Consider the following 23,288-nt stretch of genomic DNA (forward strand, 5'->3'; position numbering starts at 1 on the left):
ATATCTGGACCTACGCACTTCTTTTCTTTACCCTCCTTGTTGCAGCTAGATGTCCTGATTATACCCCAGCCATGTCCTAAGCAGATGCAGATCAGAGTTCATGTCATCTGGCAGACACCCCAAAGATGTTCCTTAGATACATTTACTAGGCGCCCTATATTAATCGTGGCTAATCAGAAATTCTAGAACTGTATGTCTGATCATGTAAGGCCATTAAAAGCATCAGCCCTATTTTGATTTACTCTGTGACCTTCATTGTCTCTACCCATATGTGTATCTCATCAAAATAAACTCTGGAAGCTAATTTGTATTCTTCTATTTCTATCAGTGAAGCCTGATCCTCCACATATTAAAAATCTCTCCTTCCAAAATGGTGACTTATACGTGCAATGGAAGAATCCACAGAATTTTTATAGCAGATGCTTATCTTATGAAGTAGAAGTCAATAACAGCCAAGCTGAGACACATGATATTTTCTACGTAAGTTTTTTTTGATAGTTGTTATTTAGATATTTTTCTTTCACTTGAATTTCTTACAGTGTAATAAATTGAAATATCAGTGAAATGTAGCTCTTAGATTTCTCATCTGATGATGATGGTGATGATGATGATGATGAACCTTCTCTGAAATAGAGTATGGTGAAAGGTTTGGCAGTTTATGGTAGCATCGGCTGCAAGATTCCAGCCATTCATTAATTCATTTGTTCAAAAAATTTTTATTACGTGCCTACCATGTGCCAGGCACTGTTTTATGGGCACATGACACCTGACGAAAAGAATTTTTTTCCCACGAAGCTTACCTACTAGAAAACAAGTGTGTAAACGAGCAAGCTAATTTTAGAGAATGAATGTTATGCAGAAAATTAAATGGGGGCGATGGGAAGTCCTGAGGGAATATTAGGTAGGGTAGTCATCCAAAGCGATGACACATGAGATGCACAGGAGCTAGCCATTTGACGATCTGGGGGCGGAGGGGACAGCATGTACAAAGGCTCTGAGGCAGGAATGAACTTGGCATGTGTGAGAAAAAGGAGACTGGTGTGACCAAAATATAGTAGGAAGAGATGTCTGAGCCTGAGGCTGGGGTCAGATTATGTGGATACCTGGAGGCTCCAGTACAGCCATTCAGTTTTCTTGGAGTTTGTGGCAACTAAAGTAGTCAGTACTGAGTAGTCAGTATTTTTTGGATTATGTACATTTACGCTATTTGTAATCTAATACAAAACATGCTAATTAGAGGTCACTGTGGGGCACTGGGCATAACTGGATGTGGCATAACCTCCGGGCCTCAGTCTCATTGTTACGCTTTACAGCAGAGGACATGAACTCGGGCCTCAACCATTTTTGTTTGGACCACAAACAAAGTGGGGTTTTGTTTGCTTGTATATTAAATTTGAATTTTTTACCCAGATTTAAAACTGTGGTACCTGACAGTGTAGTTGCCATAAGGTGGCGCCTTAGGACCACGTGGACTGCCCCACTCATTTGTGTGCCACCTGCCTGGGCCCTGTGTGCATTTGAGTTTTAGAGGTTAGAAACCAAGTATATTATATTGGCTTTTAAAGGAGTCCTGAATCTCACATGTGGGCAGATTCCTTGGTCCACTTGCTTTAGCTCATCATGGGAGTTTCAAAAACTAAATTATTTTATTTACTAAAATAAGCTGGTATTAACAGGCTGTAACTCCAAGAGGAAGTGACCAGGTCCACAGCTGAGCAGACCTCTTCTGGATATTTGCAAATGAAGGCGTTTGCTGAAATAGAATAATCATTATTCGTACCAGAAACCTGAATCCCCAAATAATGCCACAAAGGAAAAGGCAAAGGGCTTCCAAGTGGGGAGGGGGTGAGGCTTGAATTTACAACCAAGTGAGTTATCCGAAAGCCGAATATGCTTGACTATTCCAGCCTTTACTGTTCTCTTCTGTCTGAAATCCTGAGACACGTGCTGCTTGCATTACTCACTTGGTACTGAATTATGTCCTGCTAGTTACCCATGATCTCTACCAAAAAATATAAGCTCCTGTAGGGAGGAGTTAGGTGGTGTTTACTTTGTGCCATTCCTGCTACTAATACCAGCTAACATATATTAAGCAATTACTATGTATTAGCTATTTTAATAAGCACTTTATTTGAATTGTCTCATTTGGTCCTCACAATAACTCCAAGGATCTAGGTCCTGGTTTTTTTTTTAAATAAATTTATTTATTTACTTATTTATTTACTTATTTATTTTTGGCTGCGTTGGGTCTTCGTTGCTGTGCACAGGCTTTCCCTAGTTGTGGTGAGCGGGGGCTACTCTTTGTTGCGGTGCATGGGCTTCTCATTGTGGTGGCTTCTCTTGTTGCAGAGCACAGGCTCTAGGCGCACGGGTTTCAGTAGTTGTGGCACGCGGGCTCAGTAGTTGTGGCTCGCGGGTTCTAGAGCGCAGGCTCAGCAGTTGTGGCACACGGGCTTAGTTGCTCTGCGGCATGTGGGATCTTCCCAGACCAGGGCTCGAGCCCGTGTCCCCTGCATTGGCAGGCGGATTCTTAACCACTGCACCACCAGGGAAGTCCCAAGGTCCTGTTGTTTTGTCCCCATTTTACAGATGAGAAAACTCGGTCCCAGAAGTTACTTGTAAGGTCACATTTCTAATAAGTGATAGAGTCAAGATTTCTGTAAAAGTCTGACCCCCAGGACCACCTCAATACTTCCTGTTAATAGTAGCAGGCATCACTTATTGTTTATGATGTGTTACAAATATACTCTTCTATGTACTTCTTATACAGTAGCTCATAACAATCGATGGAATAGGTTCTCTTTTAACCTACATTTTACTGAGCAGCTAAGGCTCAGAGAGGTTAAGTAACTTGCTACAGGCCACATAGCTTATAAGTATGACTTCAGAGGTTGGTCTCCATGTATTAAGCTTTGACCAAGAACACTTGGTATAAGACCATGTGCATAGTCACCACTTGATAAATTCTTGTTAAATTGAGTTACTTTTTTTTTTTTTTTTTTTTTTTTTGCAAACTTCTGAACTGAAGAGAGCACACTATACTGTGGAACTTTATCCATCAAAACCAGAACTATAGTTGATTTGGAGTTAACTCTGTTTATACACTTGAGTTTAATGTTCTCTCTCTTAGCAGATGTTCACCAGCTGTTTCTTCCCCTAGAATGTCATCAGCTTTTTGTGTGCTTGCCGATTTTGAGCTCTGCTGGTTAGACCCTTTTTGTTTCTTTCTGCAAGACTTTTTTGAGTAATTCTTTTGCCTGGTGTTCTAGTTAAGAGGGGGAAGTAGGCTGGAATATGAACGGGTGCCACCACATGGTGCTGGGTCAGAGGTAGCTCATGACAGAATCATAAAGTAAGAAGTGACTTGGCTTTGACTACCTCCATCCCCGCCAGCTATCTACTTGGTGATCTGTATCCTTGTTTTCCTTTTCTCACAGAAATATCTGAGCAGTTGGTAAACTACACAAGGAGATTTACATTTGAACAAGAGCCCAGAACTATCAATTTACACAATGATTTGCTGACTTTGGAATATATATATATCTGGGAGATGGTCCAGGGGAGGGGGGACATCAGCCTGCAACCTGGTCCCTCAAGTGGTAGTTGGCACTTGTGATTCCCCAGCAGGCCTCTGATTCCGAATGGCCAGCACTGGTGTACAGTAGCCCCCAAGTGGCCTTTGCTCTGCCCCTATATGAAATATTGATAGGATGGCTCTTCATCATTCAGTTGGCCTTTCACTCTTCACAAATGCTGGTAGGAACCATTTAGTGAATGACATTGAATGCCAAAGATCATAGCGTGTGTTCTGGTCTTTGTCCCATGTTTAAACATTTCTTTGATAGAAGTTGACTATTTTTTCCATGTTTATTGAGGTATGATTTACAAGTAAAAATTGTATATATTTAGGTTGTACAATGTGATTATTTTAAGGTGTACAACATGATTTAATATACATATACATTGTGAGATGATTATCACAAACAAGTTAACACATTCATCACCTCACAAACTTACCTTCTTTGTGTGTGTGATGAGATAGTAGATTTACAATGTTGTGTTAGTTTCTGTACAATACAGTATTATTAACTGTAATCATCATGCTGTACATTAGGTCCCCAGAATATATAACTGAAAATTTGCACCCTTGACCAACATCTTCCCATTTTCCTCACTCCCCAGCCTCTGGCAATTACCATTCTATTCTCCGCTTCAGTGAATTCGACTTTTTTGGATTCTACATACAAGTGAGATCATACAGTATTTGTCTTTCTCTCTCTGACTTATTTCACTTAGCATAATGCCCTCAAGTTCCATCCATGTTGTCACAAATGGCAGGATTTCCTTGGGGCTGCTAGATCGTATGGTAGTTCTATTTTTAATTTTTTGAGGAACCTCCATACTGTTTTCCATAGTCACTGCACCAGTTTACATTCCCACCAACAGTGCACGAGGGTTTCCTTTTCCTTTTGTTATCACTTATCTTTTTGATGATAGCCACTTAACAAGTATGAGATAATATCGCATTGTAGTTTTGATTTGCATTTCGATAATGATTAGTGATGTTGAACATCTTTTCATGGACCTGTTGGCCAGAAGTAGACTATTTAACTAAGCAACAGATTTTCATGTGTTGATTTGGAAATATTTACATTTTAAGAACTGGTTGTTCTCTTTACTTCAGACAGCACATGACTTAAGTTGTGTAGAGGAGAAAATTGCATTTTACTTTCTTTTCTCTAACCCAGTCATTTTTGGTATATTATACTCTCAACAATGGAGCATAATAGTTTTCTTTTTTTAACTTTTTATTATATATAGTATACTATAGAAAAATTGCAGAAGTCATTATGTACAGCTCAATGATTTTTCACAAATGATTTTTAACTTACATAATCAGTACCCTAGAAGCTCAATCATGACTCCTTTTGGTCACTACTTTCCCAAAGAATGATTATTATCCTGACTTCTAATCCCATAGATTAATTTTGTTGCCTCTTTTTAAACTTTATATAAATGAATTATACAGAACTTTTTTGTGTGTCTGTCTTCTCTTGTTCAATGTTATGTTTATGATATTCACGGATATTGTTGCCTGTGGTTGAAGATGCATCTCATTGCATTCATTCCATCATGTCAATATACCACATTTGATTTATCCATTCTCCCGCTGATAGACATTTAAATAGTTTCCAGTTTGGAATTTTATGAATAGAGTTTTTATGAACATTTGCACACTTATTTCTTGGTGCACATATGTGTACATTTCTGTTGCGCATATATGGGACATAGGGTTACATATGATTGTCTCTAGTAGATAATAAGTTTTCCCAAATGGTTGTGCCGATTTACACTACTAAAAGCAGAAATTGAGAGTGCTAGATGCTTTACATCGTCACCAACACTTGGTATTGTCCAGTAGGTGTGTGTATCGTTATCTTGTGGATTTAATATGCATTTTCCTGATAACTAATGAAGTTGAGCACTTTTTCCTATGTTTATTGGCAATTTGAATATCCTCTTGTGAAATGTCTGTTCAAGTCTTTTGCCACTTTTCTATTGGGTTGTCTGTCTTTTTCTTATTAATTTATGAGGTATATGTATGTGTGTGTATTATATATAAATATATATTTTATATATATATATGCAAATCCTTTGTCATAAACTGCAAATATCTTTTCTCACTCTATGCATTACCTTTGAATTTCCTTAATAGGATATCTTTTGGTAAACAGAAGCTTTTAATTTTAATATAGATGATTTTTTTTTTTTTTCAATACGCGGGGCTCTCACTGTTGTGGCCTCTCCCGTTGCGGAGCACAGGCTCCGGACGCGCAGGCTCAGCGGCCATGGCTCACGGGCCCAGCCGCTCCGCGGCATGTGGGATCTTCCCGGACTGGGGCACGAACCCGTGTCCCCTGCATCGGCAGACGGACTCTCAACCACTGCGCCACCAGGGAAGCCCTAATATAGATGATTTTATAAAAATTTTTCCTTTATGGTTAATATTTTTTTGGTCCTATTTAAAATATCTTCCTACTTTAAGGTCATGAGGATGTTGTATGTTCTCATCTAAAAGCTTGCTGTATTTATGTATTTATTTATTAATTTATTTTAACTTTCATATTTAGATCTGCAATCCATATGGAATTGACTTTGTAAATAGTGTGAGGTAGGGGTCAAGATTCTTTTTTTTCACATATGGATATGTAATTGACCATTTATTTTTAAAAACCTACCTCTTTTCACTGCACCTGGTCCTCTGATAATGGCATAAAAGAAAACTTGTTAAAACGGTTAAATGATATAAAGTGTGGTCTTTAAAACTTTTTGAATGTATTCATTTTTTATATTTTCAAGGTTGAAGAGGCCAAATGTCAGAATTCAGAATTTGAAGGAAACCTAGAGGTCAGTAAGTTCAATTTTAGCTATTTGGGCTTAAACTCATAGAGTAATTGGGGGTGGGACAGGGTGAGCATATTCTAAATTTGAACTGCTTTGAGAAAAACAAACTACTTTGTTCTGTGGATTATTGCCAATTTTCTTTTTCAGGAGTTAAAGTCAGATAATTTGTATTGCAATACAAAGTCTTAATCATATACAAAAGTTGGCAGATAATTATCTTTAGGATTCAGAAGCAGAGAAAGAGAATAAGCTGGTAATATTCCTTGTGTGCTTTTATTTTATATCTAAGGGTACAATTTGTTTCATCGTCCCTGGTGTTCTTCCTGATACTTTGAACACAGTCAGAATAAGAGTCAAAACAAATAAGTTATGCTATGAGGATGACAAACTCTGGAGTAATTGGAGTCAAGCAATGAGTATAGGTAAGAGAATGGGATTTTATTAAAAGTTAAACCATTGATACATGGAAACTAAGTTGAAGCAGAAACTTGATTGTGGGAAAGGGCTGTTCTTCATTCTTTTTTAAAAATTTTATTTATGTTTGGCTGCATTGGGTCTTCATTGCTGCATGCGGGGTTTCTCTAGTTGTGGCGAGCGGGGGCTACTCTGTTGTGGCGCACGGGCTTCTCATTGCGGTGGCTTCTTTCGTTGCAGAGCACAGGCTCTAGGCGTGCAGGCTTCAGTAGTTGTGGCACGCGGGCTCAGTAGCTGTGGCTCGCAGGCTCAGTAGTTGTGGCGCACAGGCTTAGTTGCTCCGCGGCATGTGGGATCTTCCCGGACCACGGCTCGAACCCATGTCCCCTGCATTGGCAGGCGGATTCTTAACCACTGCGCCACCAGGGAAGTCCCTGTTCTTTATTCTTGACGTCAGCCAGAGAATACTTACAATTGAAATGTATTTTCTGTTTAATTATTGTCGGATCACTCAGGGTTAATTTACAATATGCAGCTCTTTGAAAATTTGCAGTCCAAATGGTGTTATCCTCTCTTCTATCCTGTCTGTATCTTTGTTAACAACCTGAACAAAAATATAGAAGGCAGGCATGATTAAATCTGCAGATTGTGCAATGCTAGAGTACTATCCTATGTGCTGGTAACAGAATCAAGAGTAGGACAATGACCTTGATGGCATTTTATAGAGATAAACATATATCTAGGTTTGAAGAAAATCAGTTTCATTTATTAATTGAGAGGCTGAGCAAGCTATCTGCCAGGGTCAGGTACAGGATTGGAAAGACATGTCCCTTATGGATGTGTGTGCTGTGGGGTGAGGGATAGGGTTTTATTTGACTGTAAGCTCAAAGTGACTCAACATCGGTCCCTTAAATATCCCCCAAAGGCATACTGCAGTCATAGGCAGCAGTGATAGTGCAGCATCCAGAACAAGGGGTGCTGCAGGGTGGGGCACAGTGTCCTGGCCACATCAAAAGTATACAGCATCCCATCCTGGGCACCACATTGTAAGAGGTGCATTGGCAGACTGGAATCTTTCCTTGGAAGGGTAATCAGGATGTTGAAGAATCTCAAAATTTGGGGAAGAACAGTTAACGAAGTAAGCTTAGGGAGTCATAATTGCTGAATTCTAATATTTGAGGTATTGTCAGGTAGAAGAGGGAGTAGGCTATCTTTTTTGTGGCTCCATGGGCCAAAACAGGACCAACTTAAGAACTTTCTAACAGCCATCTAACAGTCAGAGAGACAGGTTATTGAAGTAGTCAATTCCCTATTAATTGAAAAACTGAACAAGCTATGTGCCAGGCAAGGTTGTATTAGTTATCTATTATTGCATAACAAATTAGCTCCAAAATTAGTGGCTTACGAAACACATATTTGGACACAACATTGTAAAGCAACTATACTCCAATAAAAGTTAATTTAAAAAAACAAACAAAAAACAAGAAAACACAACATTGTAAAGCAACCATACTCCAATAAAAATTAATCAAAACAAACAAACAAACAAAAAACACATATATGGGACTTCTCTGGCGGTCCAGTGGTTAAGACTCCATGCTTCCAATGCAGGGAGCGTGGGTTCGATCCCTGGTTGGGGAACTAAGATCCCACATGCTGTGCAGTGCAGCCAAAAAATTTAAAAAAATAATTAAAAAATAAAAAACACATATTTACTATCTCACAGTTTCCATGGCTCAAAAATCTGGGCATAGCTTAGCTAGGTACGTCTGGCTTAAGTTCTCTCATAAGGTTCCAGTCAAGCTGTTGACTGGGACTTCAGTCTCATCTGAAGGCTTGACTGGGGCTGGAGAATCCACTTGCACAATCACTCATATGGTCATTGGAAAGCCTCATTTCCACTCTGGATGCTGGATGGAGGCTGTAGCAGGTTGCATCATGTGCCCCAAAAAGATTTGTTCAAGTTCCAACTCCTGGTACCTGTGAATGTGACCTTATTTGGAAATAGAGTTTTTGCAGATGTAAGCAAGTTAAGATGAGGTCATACCAGCTTAGAGCAGGCCCTAAATCCAATGACTAGCATCCTTATCAGAAGAAGAGAGGATACACAGAAACACAGAGAAGAGGGCCATGTGAAGATGAAGGCAGGGATCGGAGTGATGCAGCTACAAATCCAAGGAACACCAAGGATTCCTGGGAGCCACCAGAAGCCAGGAAGATGCAAGGAGAGGGTCTACTCTAGAGCCTTCAGAGGGAGCGTGTCCCTGCTGATACCTCGATTTGGGATTTCTAGCCTCCAGAGCTGAGAGAGAATATATTTCTCCTGTTTTAAGCCAACCAACGTGTGGTGATTTGTTACAGCAGTTCTAGGAAACTAATACAGAGGCCTCTCTCAGTTCCTTACCATTTGACTCTCTGCACAGGGCTACCTCATGACGTGGCAGTTGGCGTCCCCCAGTGCGTAGTCCAAACAAGAGAGAGCATATGAGGAAACACCCAGTATGAGAACTGCAGCCCTTTATAACCTTGTCTCAGAAGTGACATCCCATCACTGTTGCTATTCACACATGTAGTCCAGCCCACCCTTAAGGGGAGAAAATTATACAGGGGTGTGAATATCAGGAGGCAGGGATCATTTAGAGTCATCTTAGAGGCTGCCTAACACAATATTAGGCCCTGAGATGCTTTCCAGATTTTCATGCCCTGGTGGAAAAGATGAGCATATATTGGGTTGGGCAAAAAGTTTGTCTGGGTTTTCTGTAAGATGCTATGGAAAAACCTGAACAAACTTTTTGGCCAACCCAATAACTAGACATGCCATTCTAAGTGTTAGGTGTAGCAAGGCAGTTAATGAAAGTCTTTGGAATTGGACAGTGCTGGGTTTGAGGCTTGACTCCATCACTTACTAAACCCTCTGGACAAGCCACTGAACCTCTCTGAGCCTTACACTTCTCATCTGTATAAGTGGGAAGTAATATTATCTATCTCTTTAGCATAGATATAAGCATGCAAAATTACCTAGTATGATATCAGACATACAGTAGTTGCTCAATTAAGAATAGTAGTGGTAGTTGTTGTTAGGATTATTTTAGGTGTTCTAATAGTGCTAAGTAACCAATAAGAAAAGATAGTCACTGTTAATGAGATGACATATTTAACAAATATAACATCTTTGTTAATAGTGTCTGAAACCAGTTAAGATATCCTGGTTTCAGATAATCCTTAAGGTGCTTTTTCATCCATGGAATTTTAGGCACCAGAGCAGGACTTTTTTTTTCACTATTAAGATAACAAAAGATAAGAGAATTGAAGAGTTTTGGGAAATATGTTGGTGTAGAGGGCAGAAATATCTGTAATCTCATTAGTCTAATACAACTGTTGCTTGGTTTATTTCTAAAAGGGTTTTATTTCTCATGTCTTTCTCTTTGCTTTTCATTTTCCAGGTCAGAAGGCCAATCCAACATTTTACATAACCACGTTACTCATCATTCCGATCATCGTTGCAGCTGCAATCATAGTCCTTCTACTGTACCTGAAAAGGTAAGGCAGCTGCCCAGGCAGGCTTGACAGTTTCTGCTACCCTGGTTGCTATGGTTATTCTTCTTTGTGGGTGTGTTTGATGTTTCCCCAGTGTGTTGGAAGCATTTTGGCTATACCTGGCTTTTTGGTAGTATAGCATGGCAAAGAAATATTATTGTACCCATTTTCTGGTGAGAAAAGTGTTAGATCCCAGGGCTCTGCTCAGGCAGTGCTCTCTTTGTATATTTTTAGAATTGTTGATAAGACCTATGTTCACTCTACTCTTTCAAATGCCTAATTTGTCAACAGTTGGTTGGTAGATCATAAGTTTTAGAAATGGAGACCATTACCAATTAAATGACTTGTCTAGTGTGAATGCAAAACAGGTTGCTACTTAATGCTATAGGAAAGAGAACTTCAAGTTGTCTCTAAGTTACAGCACTCATTCCTTGAGAATGTTTCACTTTCTCAATTTCATCATAGGGACTAGTCTGGTGCTATTATTTGCTCTTTCAGTAAATACCTAAAGTTGGAATAAGGTTATTAAGCTGGTTCTAGAATCAACATTTTATCGTTATTTCAGTATTCTTTAAACATATGTTTGTTGAGTGCCTGTTTATGTGCCAGGCACTGTTGTTATTGCTGGGGTTGTGGCAACGAACAGAACAAAGTCCCTATCTATGGTTTCACTTAGTGAGTAGTAAAGTTGTGGAGTTGGGCTGGGGAGAAAGGCTAGGAAGTGATATGAGGCTCATCTTACATAGGATGCCAGGGAAGTCCTCTCTGAGAAAGTGACATTTGAGGACAGAATTAAAGGAGCAAACCAGTCAGCTATTCAAAGAAAGAGTATTCTAGGCCAAAGGAACAGCAAGTGCAAAGGTCCTGAGGCTGGAATGAACTCCGTGTGTCTTGTTAGAGGAGAGCATGCAAGGGGGAGAACAACAGGAAATGAGGCTGGAGAGGCTGGCAGGGCCAGATCATGTAGGCTATGGCAAGGAATTGAAATGTGATCCTAAGCATGATGGGGAAACATGAGAGAGTTTTAATCAGGGGAGGGATGTGATTGGATTTACTGTCGTAAAAGATCATTGTATTGCTGAGTGAAGACTTGACTTGGACAAGAGTGGAGGCCGGTAGACTAGTTAGGAGGTAGTAAGAGGTAGTCTGATGTGGAATATATTTTGAAGACGGAATTAATAGTGCTTGCTGATGGCTGCTTGTCTTCGAAGGTGTGAGGGAAATTGAGGATTCAAGGATAACTCTTAGATTTTTGGCTTCAGCAACTGAGTGAATGCTAGAGCCATTTACTAAGATGGAGAAGATTGGGAGGAGAGCTGGCTTTAGGGAAAAGGTGAGGACTTCAGTTTTGAACATGAGAAATTTGAGATACCTATTAGATATCTAAGTAGAGATGCTAAATAGGTACTTGTATACATGAATCTGGAGTTTAAGGGAGAGGTTTGGGCTGGAGATAGAATTTTGGGAGTCCTTGGCATGTAAATGGATTTAAAGCCCTAAGACTGGAAGAGAGCACTAATAAAGTGAGGGAGATAAAGAGGACAAAAGAGAATGCTGGGACACATCAACGTTTAGAGACCTAGGAGATGAGGTAGGTCCACCAAAGGGTACTACTATCAGATGCAAAAATAGAGAGTCCAGACAAAACTTTAATTCTAAAATATACGTGCACCCCTACGTTCATAGCAGCACTATTCACAATAGCCAAGACATGGAAACAACCTAAATGTCCATTGACAGATGAATGGATAAAGAAGATGTGGTACATATATACAATGGAATACTACTCAACCATAAAAAAGAATGAAATAATGCCATTTGCAGCAACTAGAGATTATCATACTAAGTGAAGTAAGTCAGAGAGAGAAAGACAAATACCATATGATATCACTTATAAGTGGAATCTAAAACGTGACCCAAATGAACATATCTATGAAACAGAAACAGAATCATGGACATAGAGAATAGACTGGGGTGGTTGCCAAGGGGGAGGGAGGTGGGGGAGGGATGGAGTGGGAGTTTAGGATTATAAGATGCAAACTTTTTTTTTTTTTTTTTTTTTTTTTTGTGGTACGTGGGCCTCTCACTGTTGTGACCTCTCCCGTTGCGGAGCACAGGCTCCAGACGCACAGGCTCAGCAGCCATGGCTCACGGGCCCAGCCGCTTCCGCGGCATGTGGGATCTTCCCGGACCGGGGCACGAACCCGTGTCCCCTGCATCGGCAGGCGGACTCTCAACCACTGTGCCACCAGGGAAGCCCAAGATGCAAACTATTATGTATAGAATGGATAAACAACAAGGTCTTACTGTGTAGCACAGGGAACTATGTTCAATATCCTGTGATAAACCATAATGGAAAAGAATGTATATATATGTATAACTGAGTCACTTTGCTGTACAGAAGTAATTAACACAACAATGTAAATCAACTATACTTCAATTAAAATTTTTTTTTAATTTAAAAAAAAACAGAGAGGAGACAAGGAAGAAAAATTAAAGAGAATGCCCCCTGTTCTCGGAAGATTATTTTTTTCAAAATTATAAACAGCAAGCTCCCATCTGATCTGTGATAAGTAAAGCACCATTTTTATTTAAATGATAGAGGATAACACACACAGTGCCACACACACAATTATAACTGTGTGAGGTGATGGATGTGTTAATTAGCTTGATTGTGATCATCATTTCACAATGTACACATATATTAAAATGTCACTTTGTACACCTCAAATTTATACAATTTTTGTTTGTCAAGTATATCTCAATAAAGCTGGAAAAATTTTTTTCATTGAAAGGGTATAAGTAGTCTGCTACTGATGGGCCCTCTGCTTTATCCACACTTGATACTTTGAGGAGATCGATTTCTCAGCTTGTTTTAGAAATTTTTTCACAAGTACGTTATCACTAAAGATGACTTGTGTACCATGTCTTTTGTCCAAGCCTTCTTTTAATATGGCTGTATTTAAGTGGGACATTTCTATGGAATGGACGGTTTGACCCAAAATGTCTCTGTTTTCTTAAAGGCTCAAGATTATTATATTCCCTCCAATTCCTGATCCTGGCAAGATTTTTAAAGAAATGTTTGGAGACCAGAATGATGATACCCTGGTAAGCACTGACTCTGTGAAGTCTGAGATTGATTTTTTGAGGGGGAGGCTATGGGATTTAAAAAAAATTTGGTAAAACATAAAATTTACCATTTTAACCAGTTTTAAGTATACAGTTCAATGGCATTAAGTACATTTACAGTGTTGTACAACCATCTTCACTATTTCCAGAACTTTTTCCATCATCCCAAACAGAAACTGTACCCATTAAGCAATAACTCTCCATTCCCCTCAACCCCTGGTAACCTCTATTCTGCTTTCTGTCTCTCTGAATTTGCCTAACCTGGGGACCTCATATAAATGGAATCCTATAATATTTGTCCTTTTGTGTCTGGCTTCTTTCACTTAGCATAACATTTTCAAGGTTCATCCATGTTGTAGCATGTGTCAGAATTTCATTTCAAAATTGGTTATTTTAAACTACATTTTATCTAAAAGATCAAAGAAGAGCTGATTTAAAATGTTGTATCTCAGGCCAAGCATAGCGTTTAAGAAGTTCCCAGAATACTTCGTCTGTCTTGTTTCACGGGGCTTCATTCTCTCTCTGGGGTAGGGAACATATTTGATCTAAACCTGCAGGGGGAGGAGCCTCCTTTATGAAACTAAGCCAATAGTCAGGTCTTCTGACTGGAGTAATTTTTCAAACTTGATTTAGGGAAATAGAACGATAAGGTAAACAATTGAAATAGATTGTGTTCATGCTATTGCCTGGAAAGCTGGCCTCCGAAGACATGGAACTAGAGCAAACCCACCCGAACTGTTAGAGTTAGCTGGCTGCAGACTCTTACGCTAGAATTTGTGGCTGGAAAAGCTAAGACCCTATGGGAACAAAAGAGTTTGAGGCTTCTCTGATAAATACATTCACCCAAATAAAATAATAAAGGCACTAAATGAAATAAATATCAATATTATTGTATGTATCTTAAATTAGTAATTTCAGGCATAGGGCCGTTAATTCAGGGAAATAGTACAGCATAGTAGATAATAGCCTGCGCTCTGGAGTCAGAGTGTCTGGATTCAAATCTCTGCTGTGTCATCTACCGTCTATTTGACCTTAGGTAACTTCCTTAACCTTCCTGTGCCTCAGTTTTCCCACTTGTAAAAAGTGGAGGTAATGATAGCACCTGCCTCATAGTGTTGTTATGTGGATTAAATTAATTTAATACGTAGAAACCACTTAGTGTGTCTGGCACATTATAGGTGCTTTGTAAGTGTTAGTGCTTAGTATTACTATTGATAATACTTTCCATTTATCTTTAACGCCCAAACGATTCTTGTAATGACGGGTGATACACAGTGGCTAGGGAAGGAAGGCAGGGAGGCTCCCATGCTGTCAGAGGAAGAGCCATCTGGATCACTTTTTCACCAAGTCATGGGCATGGGCAGTGGGTAACTGTGCCAGATAGGGCACCACTAGCCAGGGAGGTCTAGAAGTCAGGCACCTGATGAAGGGCTGGTATACTGCAACTGAGGTGACGGTGTTTCTTCAGCTTTGAGTCACAGTCAGCTGCAGTGCTTGTAGGAGTATAGAATCCTGGGCCCTACCTTCAGAAGTTCGGATTCACCGGCTCTGGGATGGGTCCCAGGAATCTGCATATCTCAAAGGAGCGCAAAGATGATTCCTATCCTGGCATGATCGTTCATGGAGCGCACTTTGAAAATCACTGTTACAGATACTTCCCTTAGGATCACCCGTGTGTCTTCATTTTGCCAGCTACTGAGACAGATGCTGGAGGTTGAGAATTGTGCAAGTATTCTAACAGCTCTAACCAGTGATTGGAAGTCTACCGTGTGTACACAGTGTATTAAATGCTCCATCTTCATAACCACCCTGTGGGGTAGGTGCTGTTAGTACCATTTCACACACGAGGAAATGGAGCCTCAGTGAGGTTAAATAACTACTGCAGCCACACAGCTAGTAGATAATAAGGTGAGATTTGACCCAGGACTGTCTGATTCTAGACTTTTCCCTTTCTTTCCACTCTGCTGCATTGCCTTTTGTAAGATAGAATGTTTGTCCTCAAGAACCTCACTACCTCCTTAGAGTTCTGTATGATAGAAGTACCGGGTTGGGATAGGAGAGTTCCGAGAAACAGATTTGGAGTCGTGTTATGGCTGGCCTTATATGAGAAGGTATTAGGAATATCACTCTTTGTTTTTATAACTTTTTATTTTATACTGGCGTATAGTTGATTAACAATGTTTTGTTAGTTTCAGTTGTGCAACAAAGTGATTCAGTTATACATATACATGTATCTATTCTTTTTCAAATTCTTTTCCCATTATGTTGTTACATAATACTGAGCAGAGTTCCCTGTGCTCTACAGTAGGTCCTTGTTGGTTATCCATTTTAAATATAGCAGTGAGTACATGTCAATCCCAAACTCCCTAACTATCCCTCCCCCCCCTTCCCCCTGGTAACCATAAGTTTCTTCTCTAAGTCTGTGAGTCTGTTTCTGTTTTGTAAATAAGTTCATTTGTATCAATTTTTTTAGGTTCCACATATAAGCGATATCATACGATATTTGTCTTTGTCTGACTTACTTCACTCAGTATGACGATCTCTAGGTCCATCCACGTTGCTGCAAATGGCATTCTTTCCTTCTTTTTAATGGCTGAGTAATATTCCGTTGTATATATGTACCACATCTTCTTTATCCATTCCTCTGTTGGTGGACATTTAGGTTGCTTCCATGTCTTGGCTATTGTATACAGTGCTGCAATGAACATTGGGGTACCCTTTCAGACCCTGTTTTTCTCCAGATATATGCCCAGGAGTGGGATTGCAGGATCATATGGTAGCTCTATTTTTAGTGTTTTTAGGGAACCTCCATACTGTTCTCCACAGTGGCTGCACCAATTTACATTCCCACCAACAGTGCGGGAGGGTTCCCTTCTCTCCACACCTGTCATCCTGACAACGACCTGGAGGGAATGGATTAGGGAGGGGAGGCGCTAGCACGGTAGCAACCTGGGAACCTAGTCCTGAATTTGCCCCACAGATGTTTTGTTTGGCCAGCGTGGTGTATTTAAAATTTTTCAATTTGGGATCTTAAGCAGGGCACGCACTCTACCAGTGCATCTCAGGCCCTATTCCTGAGATTAGGAATTCCTGAGAATTCCTAATTCCCACTGTGGTTTCACACGTTGACCTAACATGCCAGACCCCTGAAAAGCATTTGAGTTTGCTACCCCTTTTAGCAGAATGAAGACAGTCAAAGTGCCATGACACAAATGTCCAATATCTGTGAAAACATGTTTGGACTCACTGATATATACAGGACATACAGCCAAAGCATTGATGAGATATAAATTTCCAGCTTAATACATTTCTAAAAAGTGATAATATCCAGTGTTAACAAGTGGGTGGGGAACTGGCACTTTTCGTGCAACGCTGGTGGGCCTGTAAAATGGTATGTGTTCTTTCTGGAGGGCAGCTTGGTAAAATGTAACAAGAATCTTTGATCTTGTCATTATTTCTTTAGGAATCTATTTTAGGGAAATAATCCAACAATGGTACAAGGATGGTCAATGCAGCATTTGTTTCTAAAACGAAAAATTAGAAACTAAGGAAACATCAACAATCAAGAATAAGTTTTTTGAAAAGTTAGGTTTTCAAAGCATTTAATGTCCTAGCAAAATACTCACGGTGTAAGTGTAAGAAACATATCATAAATGTGTAGTGTATTACAATCCTAATGTTTATAAAAAACCTATCAATATATACATAGAACAATGAGTGGAAGGACATGCGTCAAAATAATCATCTCTGGGCAGGAAGATTGTGGATAATTGATATTATTCTCTCTCTACCTTTCTGAAATTTCCAAATTGCCTGTAATGAGCATGTATTACTTTTATAATAAAAAGAAACGCTATACAAGTCATTAAGGGAAAAGAGAATATTGTGGTCATCCAGGTCTGTGAGATAATAGGGATTTGAATTTAGGTGGTAGCAGAGGAGATTGATGCAAGAGACATTATTAAAGGAAACTCATTACGACTTGGTGACTCTGTGTGGGTGATGAAAGGTGGCGAGAGTAAAAAATAATTTCAGGGTTTCAAGCCTGGGTGATAGAGTGAATGATGGTAACATTGACAGCAAAATCAGATCAATTATCTTTCTCAGAGATGGGAGAATTGCTTTTTTTCAACTTGCTGTCTAGAGGATAATAAGTTGTCCTGATGAGTCAGATAATTCTATAATTTAGTGAGGTGGATACACTGACAAGATGGACCACTAAAAGCATAAGATGTTTTTGTTTGCGGTGGTTGCAGACCATTAAATAAAATCAGTGTTCAAAACTAAAAGTATAATAAAAATGCCAGACAGGGGAAAGGGTGATAGAACAAATTTCCATGTTTGCTTTTTAACCAAATGAATAATCTACTTTCTCTACATGGCAGCAGTTCTCGAAAATTGAACTGCATATACAGCAGAAAGACTGTCCTTTTACTTCTAGAATCATCGAATTAGGGAATGAATAATTATGGAGTGAACATTGCCCTAGAGGTCATCTAATGAGGTGTATGTTTACATGTTTAGTTGTCTTTAACTATAAATTTTCAAAATTCTAGTCCAGCTCCTCACTTTAAAGATGGGGACATTGGGGACCATGGAGAAATTTCTCAAGGACTATCACATAGAGAGAGAATTGCAGAACCTGAAGTAGAAGCCATTGTAGCCCAAATTTACCAACTTCTAATCCCAAGAAATAATCCATGCCCTTTCTAAACAATTTCTTCTTCCACGCTGCACCATCAGTAGTGGTTGTTTAAAAAAAAAAACTTATTTAGGTGTAGCCACCAGTAAATTAAATCTTCTGTATCATTTTCCTTAAGGTTTCTACTGTTTTGACAGTGTTTTGCTCATCACTGTAGTAACATTTTGGCCAGCAGCATTTTTTCCTGTTGCTTTGCTGTTTGCCTTTTCTGTGTGACTAATTGGGCTGCTGGCCGTATTTGGGGGGTAGGGGGGCTTTGCGGAGGGAATTGCTTCTCTTCTGTATCTGCATTTCTTTTTCATCCATAAAATATTATCTATTCTTCCTCTGCTTCTTGGAAACCAATTACATTTTCAGTGCTGTGCCAGTTTTGAATTCCTGATTGGAAAGCAGCTTTTTAACTTGGAGTTGACTTCCAAATACTGCTGAATTTTTTTTTTAACTTCAGTATGTATCCTTAAAAGCTAAGATCGCTTTCCTACATAGCCAAAATAGCATGGCCGCACTTTAAAAATGATTAATTCCTTAATATCATCTAATACTCAGTCCATATTTAAATATTTCCAGCTGTCCCAATTGTCAGGAGACAGATAATATCCAGTTGTCCCACCATTAGTGAGATGGACCACTGTATTTAAGGTGATAATAGCATGTCCCCTCCTGCCATCTACACGTTTCCTCCCCTTGCCACCTGAAGATAATCTGTGTGGTGGTAATGTTAGCACCCTGTCAACTCTTCAGCTGATGCTTTTTATTGACCAATTAGTATCTTTGCTTGAATCAATAATCTCAGTAGGGGTTGTGAAACGATGATGATTTTTCTCATCTATCATTTAATCTACACTTATAAGCTAGCATTTTCCTACAAAGCACTGCTTTCAGTCCTCAACTAGGCTTCTTAGTTGTTCTGAAATTCGGTTTCTGCTAGAAAGGTAGGAAACATGTTTAATTCTTTCCCTTTAATTATCAGTTTTCAAAGTGAGTGTTTGAATTGATAGCCACCTCAAATGGTACCAAATTAGTCCCCTCCACACCACATTCAACAAGTTCTTTTTAAGCTGCAGTGATTTTTAAGGCGTGGGGATCTACAATTCATATTGTACAACTTTCTATTGTGTCTGTTGCTCTGAAGAAGACGGGGGCACATAATCAGCTGATTTGTACACACAGGCCAGTGTTTTGCGTGGTGCTTAGGTGCGTGAAACCCACTTCACCTCTGTTGGCAGTTCACTGTGAAATAACCAAATCTTGAAGGTACTCTTAAACTGAAACTTGATGTTCCATTATTCTATGACGTTTGTTTCTTTCTTTAAAAAAATTCTATATACATACATGTATTTTTCTAGGATGACTAACAACTAAAAGCCAGTTGTGTTCACCACCCAAACACTGGTTTGTTTTCATCTAGGGTGTTTTTCATCTTTGGCCATTATTCTATTGTCGATTACCTTGTTTAAAAAATCGGCAGGGTAAGAATTGAATTATGGACTGTAATTCTGTGGAATTTTTTTTTTCTGCAAGTCATTTTAAAATTAGACTGACATATAATTCACAAAATTGAATAACAGGTCAGAGCCTTTGCTTTTGTCCCTTTTACCTTACATAGACATATGCATAGAAGCAGTGCTCAGGCAAAGGCCCTGATGCTGACGATGGGTGAAAATGAGAGTAATCAGAGTTTCAGGAATGAAAAAAGGCAATTAAAAAATTAATGTTTGGGCTTCCCTGGTGGTGCAGTGGTTGAGAGTCCGCCTGCCGATGCAGGGGACACGGGTTCGTGCCCCGGTCCGGGAGGATCCCACATGCCGCGGAGCGGCGGGGCCCGTGAGCCATGGCCGCTGAGCCTGCGCGTCCGGAGCCTGTGCTCCGCAACGGGAGAGGCCGCAACAGTGAGAGGCCCTAGTACCGCAAAAAAAAAAATCAATTAATTAATTAATTAATGTTTTCTTAGAAGCCACTTCTGCTGCAGTGTTCTGATTGCTTTTTTCCTGTCCAGCACAGTTAAGTGTTGGGTCTAATGAGCAGACACCAATGAAAATGTAGCATTCAGGGTGCATCTTTTAAATTAAAATAATATTTCTTTTAAAAGAAATATGTTTATTATAGAGAAATGAGAAATACAGATAACCAAAAGAGAAAAATTAATCTTGTTATCCAGCTATAATCATCTTTAAGGTTATGAGAACAACATAGAGGAATGGAAATACAGTCGTCCCTTGGTATCTGTGGGGGATTGGCTTCAGGACTCCCTCGGATACCCAAATTCACGGATTTTCAAGTCCCTTAAATGGTGTAGTATTTACACATAACCTATGCACCTCCTCCGGAGGGCTGACTGCACCTTTACTGGTAAATGGAATAATAGTAACAACAATAATAATAGCAGTTCATACTTCTTGAACTTTTGCTATGTGTTAGACACTTTTCTAAGCACTTCCTTCATTAATTTGTCCCCATCCTGCAACAGGGATTATCTCCACTATACAGATGAAGACAGTGAAGCACCAGAGGGATTATACGTAACTTGTTTGAGGTTACACTGCTGCTGCCTAGCAGAGCTAGTATCTACGTCTAACTAACAAGAGTTAGAGCTGGGATCTGAGCCCAGGCTTCCTGATCCTCCAGTCCACACTTTTAACAAATTATATAATATGTTTTCATAAAATGCTCATATTTATCTTTATTTGAATTTAACAGATGAAAAGGAAACAGGTGGAACTGAAGGAATTTCTGAACTCTTGACAAACTATAAAATAATTTTTAACGATTATTAAAGACAGCAATTTTTCCATATGTTCTTCCCATTCTCTCCCCATTCTTAAAGTTGTCCAGGATCTACATTTCCAGTGCATAAGGCCATTATATACTATATTGTCTCCCTATAGCCCTCTTTAGTCTTAATTCTATATGGTATGTATTTGATGCTCACCCCCGATCTTTATGTTGATGTCTCTCCAGTCATTTTGGTTTTTTGAAACTCCAAAACTTTTCTCAGGAAGGATTCATGGGACCAACATTTCCTGGATTATTTACATATTGATGGAGTTTCCTACATTAATCATTGAAATTCATTTTAGCTAGATAGAAAATCCATGGCTTACATGTTCTTGCTTTGGGTATCTTAAATATGTCATGCATTTTCTTCTGGCATAAAGTGTTGTCAAGGTCTGCTGACAATATAATACTCTTTCTGTGTTAAAACACTTAGTCTTTTTTGCCTGGTTGTCAAAAGATTTTTTCCTTCGAAGTCCTATAATTTTACTGGAATATGTCTTGGTATTAGTCATTCTGGGTTGATTTTCCAAGGTATATAGTGTGCCTTTTCAGTATGTAGTTTCAAATCTTTTTAAAAACTTGCAGTGAAAATGTCTTCACTTATAGACTTTTGTTATTCTGTTCCCTTATTTTCCTTGCCTGTCTTCTATATTTGTCACATCCTTTCGAATAATTTTCATCTATCTTTATTTCTTCTTGAAAATCCTCCTTTAAAAAAATCCTCCTTTTCATCTTTTGTTTCTCTTAAGTTTTATCTGTTGTGTTTATTTGCCCCTGTGTTTCCTCTAGCTAGTCTTCATTTCTGAAATGATTATTTTCTTTTACTTCTAATTGTTTCTTGGGTTTTACCATGTCATTTCTGAATTGTTCTTATTCTGAATTTTTATATTCTTCGATATCATGCACTGTTTTTCATATCACATAACTTTTTCTTAATATACTTTTGCTAGTTTTGAAATATTAGATTATAATTTTCATCTGTGTATATTTTGTGGACATCTTTCTGGCATCTTTTAATTCCATAAGATATTATTCTGTCGCTTATTTTTACATGAAATTAGTTTCCCTAAAGTTTTAGAAGGAGACTTGATTTAGGATAGTTTTTTTTTTTCTAATTTCATGGCTATAGAGTTCCATCTTCTATTATTTTTGACAATTTCTCAAAACTATAGTGAATTCCTTTCTGAAATCTGGCTCTGCCTGTTCACCTTGTCTACTTTTATCTGGACTTTATAGTTTGTGTCTCTCGCCTGTGTCCTAGCCAGTGTGGAGTCTTTTCCTATCAGTTTCTCTTCAGAGTGGGACTTTGCCCAGGAAGGGAGCTTCGGATGGTTCTGAGAGTTCATAGGGCTCAGGTGGCTCTCAGGCTGTTCTGTGGACTCCTTGCATTTGGTCACTCTTTTGGCGGTGCAACCCCCTGCCAGACTCACTTATTGTTCATAAATTAGCTTGCTGAAGTTTGAGTGAGTTGTTTTAGAATTCTCCGATCTATCAGATGCCCTGCTGATTCCCTCTCCATACTCTCCCATAGCTAATGCCATGTTGCTCTTGCAGCATCTCTAATTTGTCCCTACCCACTCATATTTCAGGGTTCATGGGGGCGTCACTTTCATCTGGTCTTGTTGCAGATTGTGTCCGTGGATTTTGGCTTTGCTTTCCTACTTACCCTACTTACCTTTCCTACTTGTGGTTTTTATAGTGGCATTTGGGGAAATGCAAAAACTATGCTGCCATCCACTACCTTCCTCGTAGGATTTCTCTGTAAACTACAGACCATGGGCCAACTCCTTCCTGCCAGTTGTTTGTGTACAGGTTGCAAGCTGCAAATGGTGTTTACACTTTTAAGTAGTTGAAAAAATATAAAGAAGCAAATAATATGAAATTCAGATTTCGGCGTCCATAAATAAAGTTTTGTTGCAACACAGCCATGCCTATTCATTTGTATATTGCCTATGGCTGCTTTCATGTTACAACAGCAGAGACTGTATGGCCCTCAAAGCTGAAAATGTTTATTATCTGGCCATCTGCAGAAAAAGTTTGCCAACCCTGGTCCTATAATATACTTTTTCTTTTTTAAAAAATAAATTTATTTATTTATTTATTTTTGGCTGTGTTGGGTCTTCGTTGCTGCATGCAGTCTTTCTCTAGTTGCGGCGAGCGGGGGCTACTCTTCGTTGCGGTGCACGGGCTTCTCACTGCGGTGGCTTCTCTTGTTGCAGAGCACGGGCTCTAGGTGTGCAGGCTTCAGTGGTTGTGGCTCGTGGGCTCTATAGAGCACAGGCTGAGTAGAATTTGGATATTTTAAACAGTGTCTTCCAACTTATCT

The 23,288-nt window shown here is 39.2% G+C and overlaps 1 protein-coding gene across 1 annotated transcript in view; it reads left to right on the forward strand.

The window, feature by feature from the left end:
* Positions 1–23,288, forward strand: part of IL13RA1 (interleukin 13 receptor subunit alpha 1) — a 65,191-nt gene that overhangs the window by 38,357 nt on the left and 3,546 nt on the right. The window contains exons 6-10 of the mRNA XM_079909771.1: positions 329–480; positions 6,361–6,408; positions 6,695–6,827; positions 10,263–10,359; positions 13,380–13,464. Of these exons, the coding sequence (XP_079765897.1) occupies positions 329–480; positions 6,361–6,408; positions 6,695–6,827; positions 10,263–10,359; positions 13,380–13,464 (515 nt within the window). The remainder of the gene's footprint in view (positions 1–328; positions 481–6,360; positions 6,409–6,694; positions 6,828–10,262; positions 10,360–13,379; positions 13,465–23,288) is intronic.

This window comes from Stenella coeruleoalba, assembly GCF_951394435.1.
Source record: "Stenella coeruleoalba genome assembly, chromosome: X".
NCBI classification, from domain to species: domain Eukaryota; kingdom Metazoa; phylum Chordata; class Mammalia; order Artiodactyla; family Delphinidae; genus Stenella; species Stenella coeruleoalba.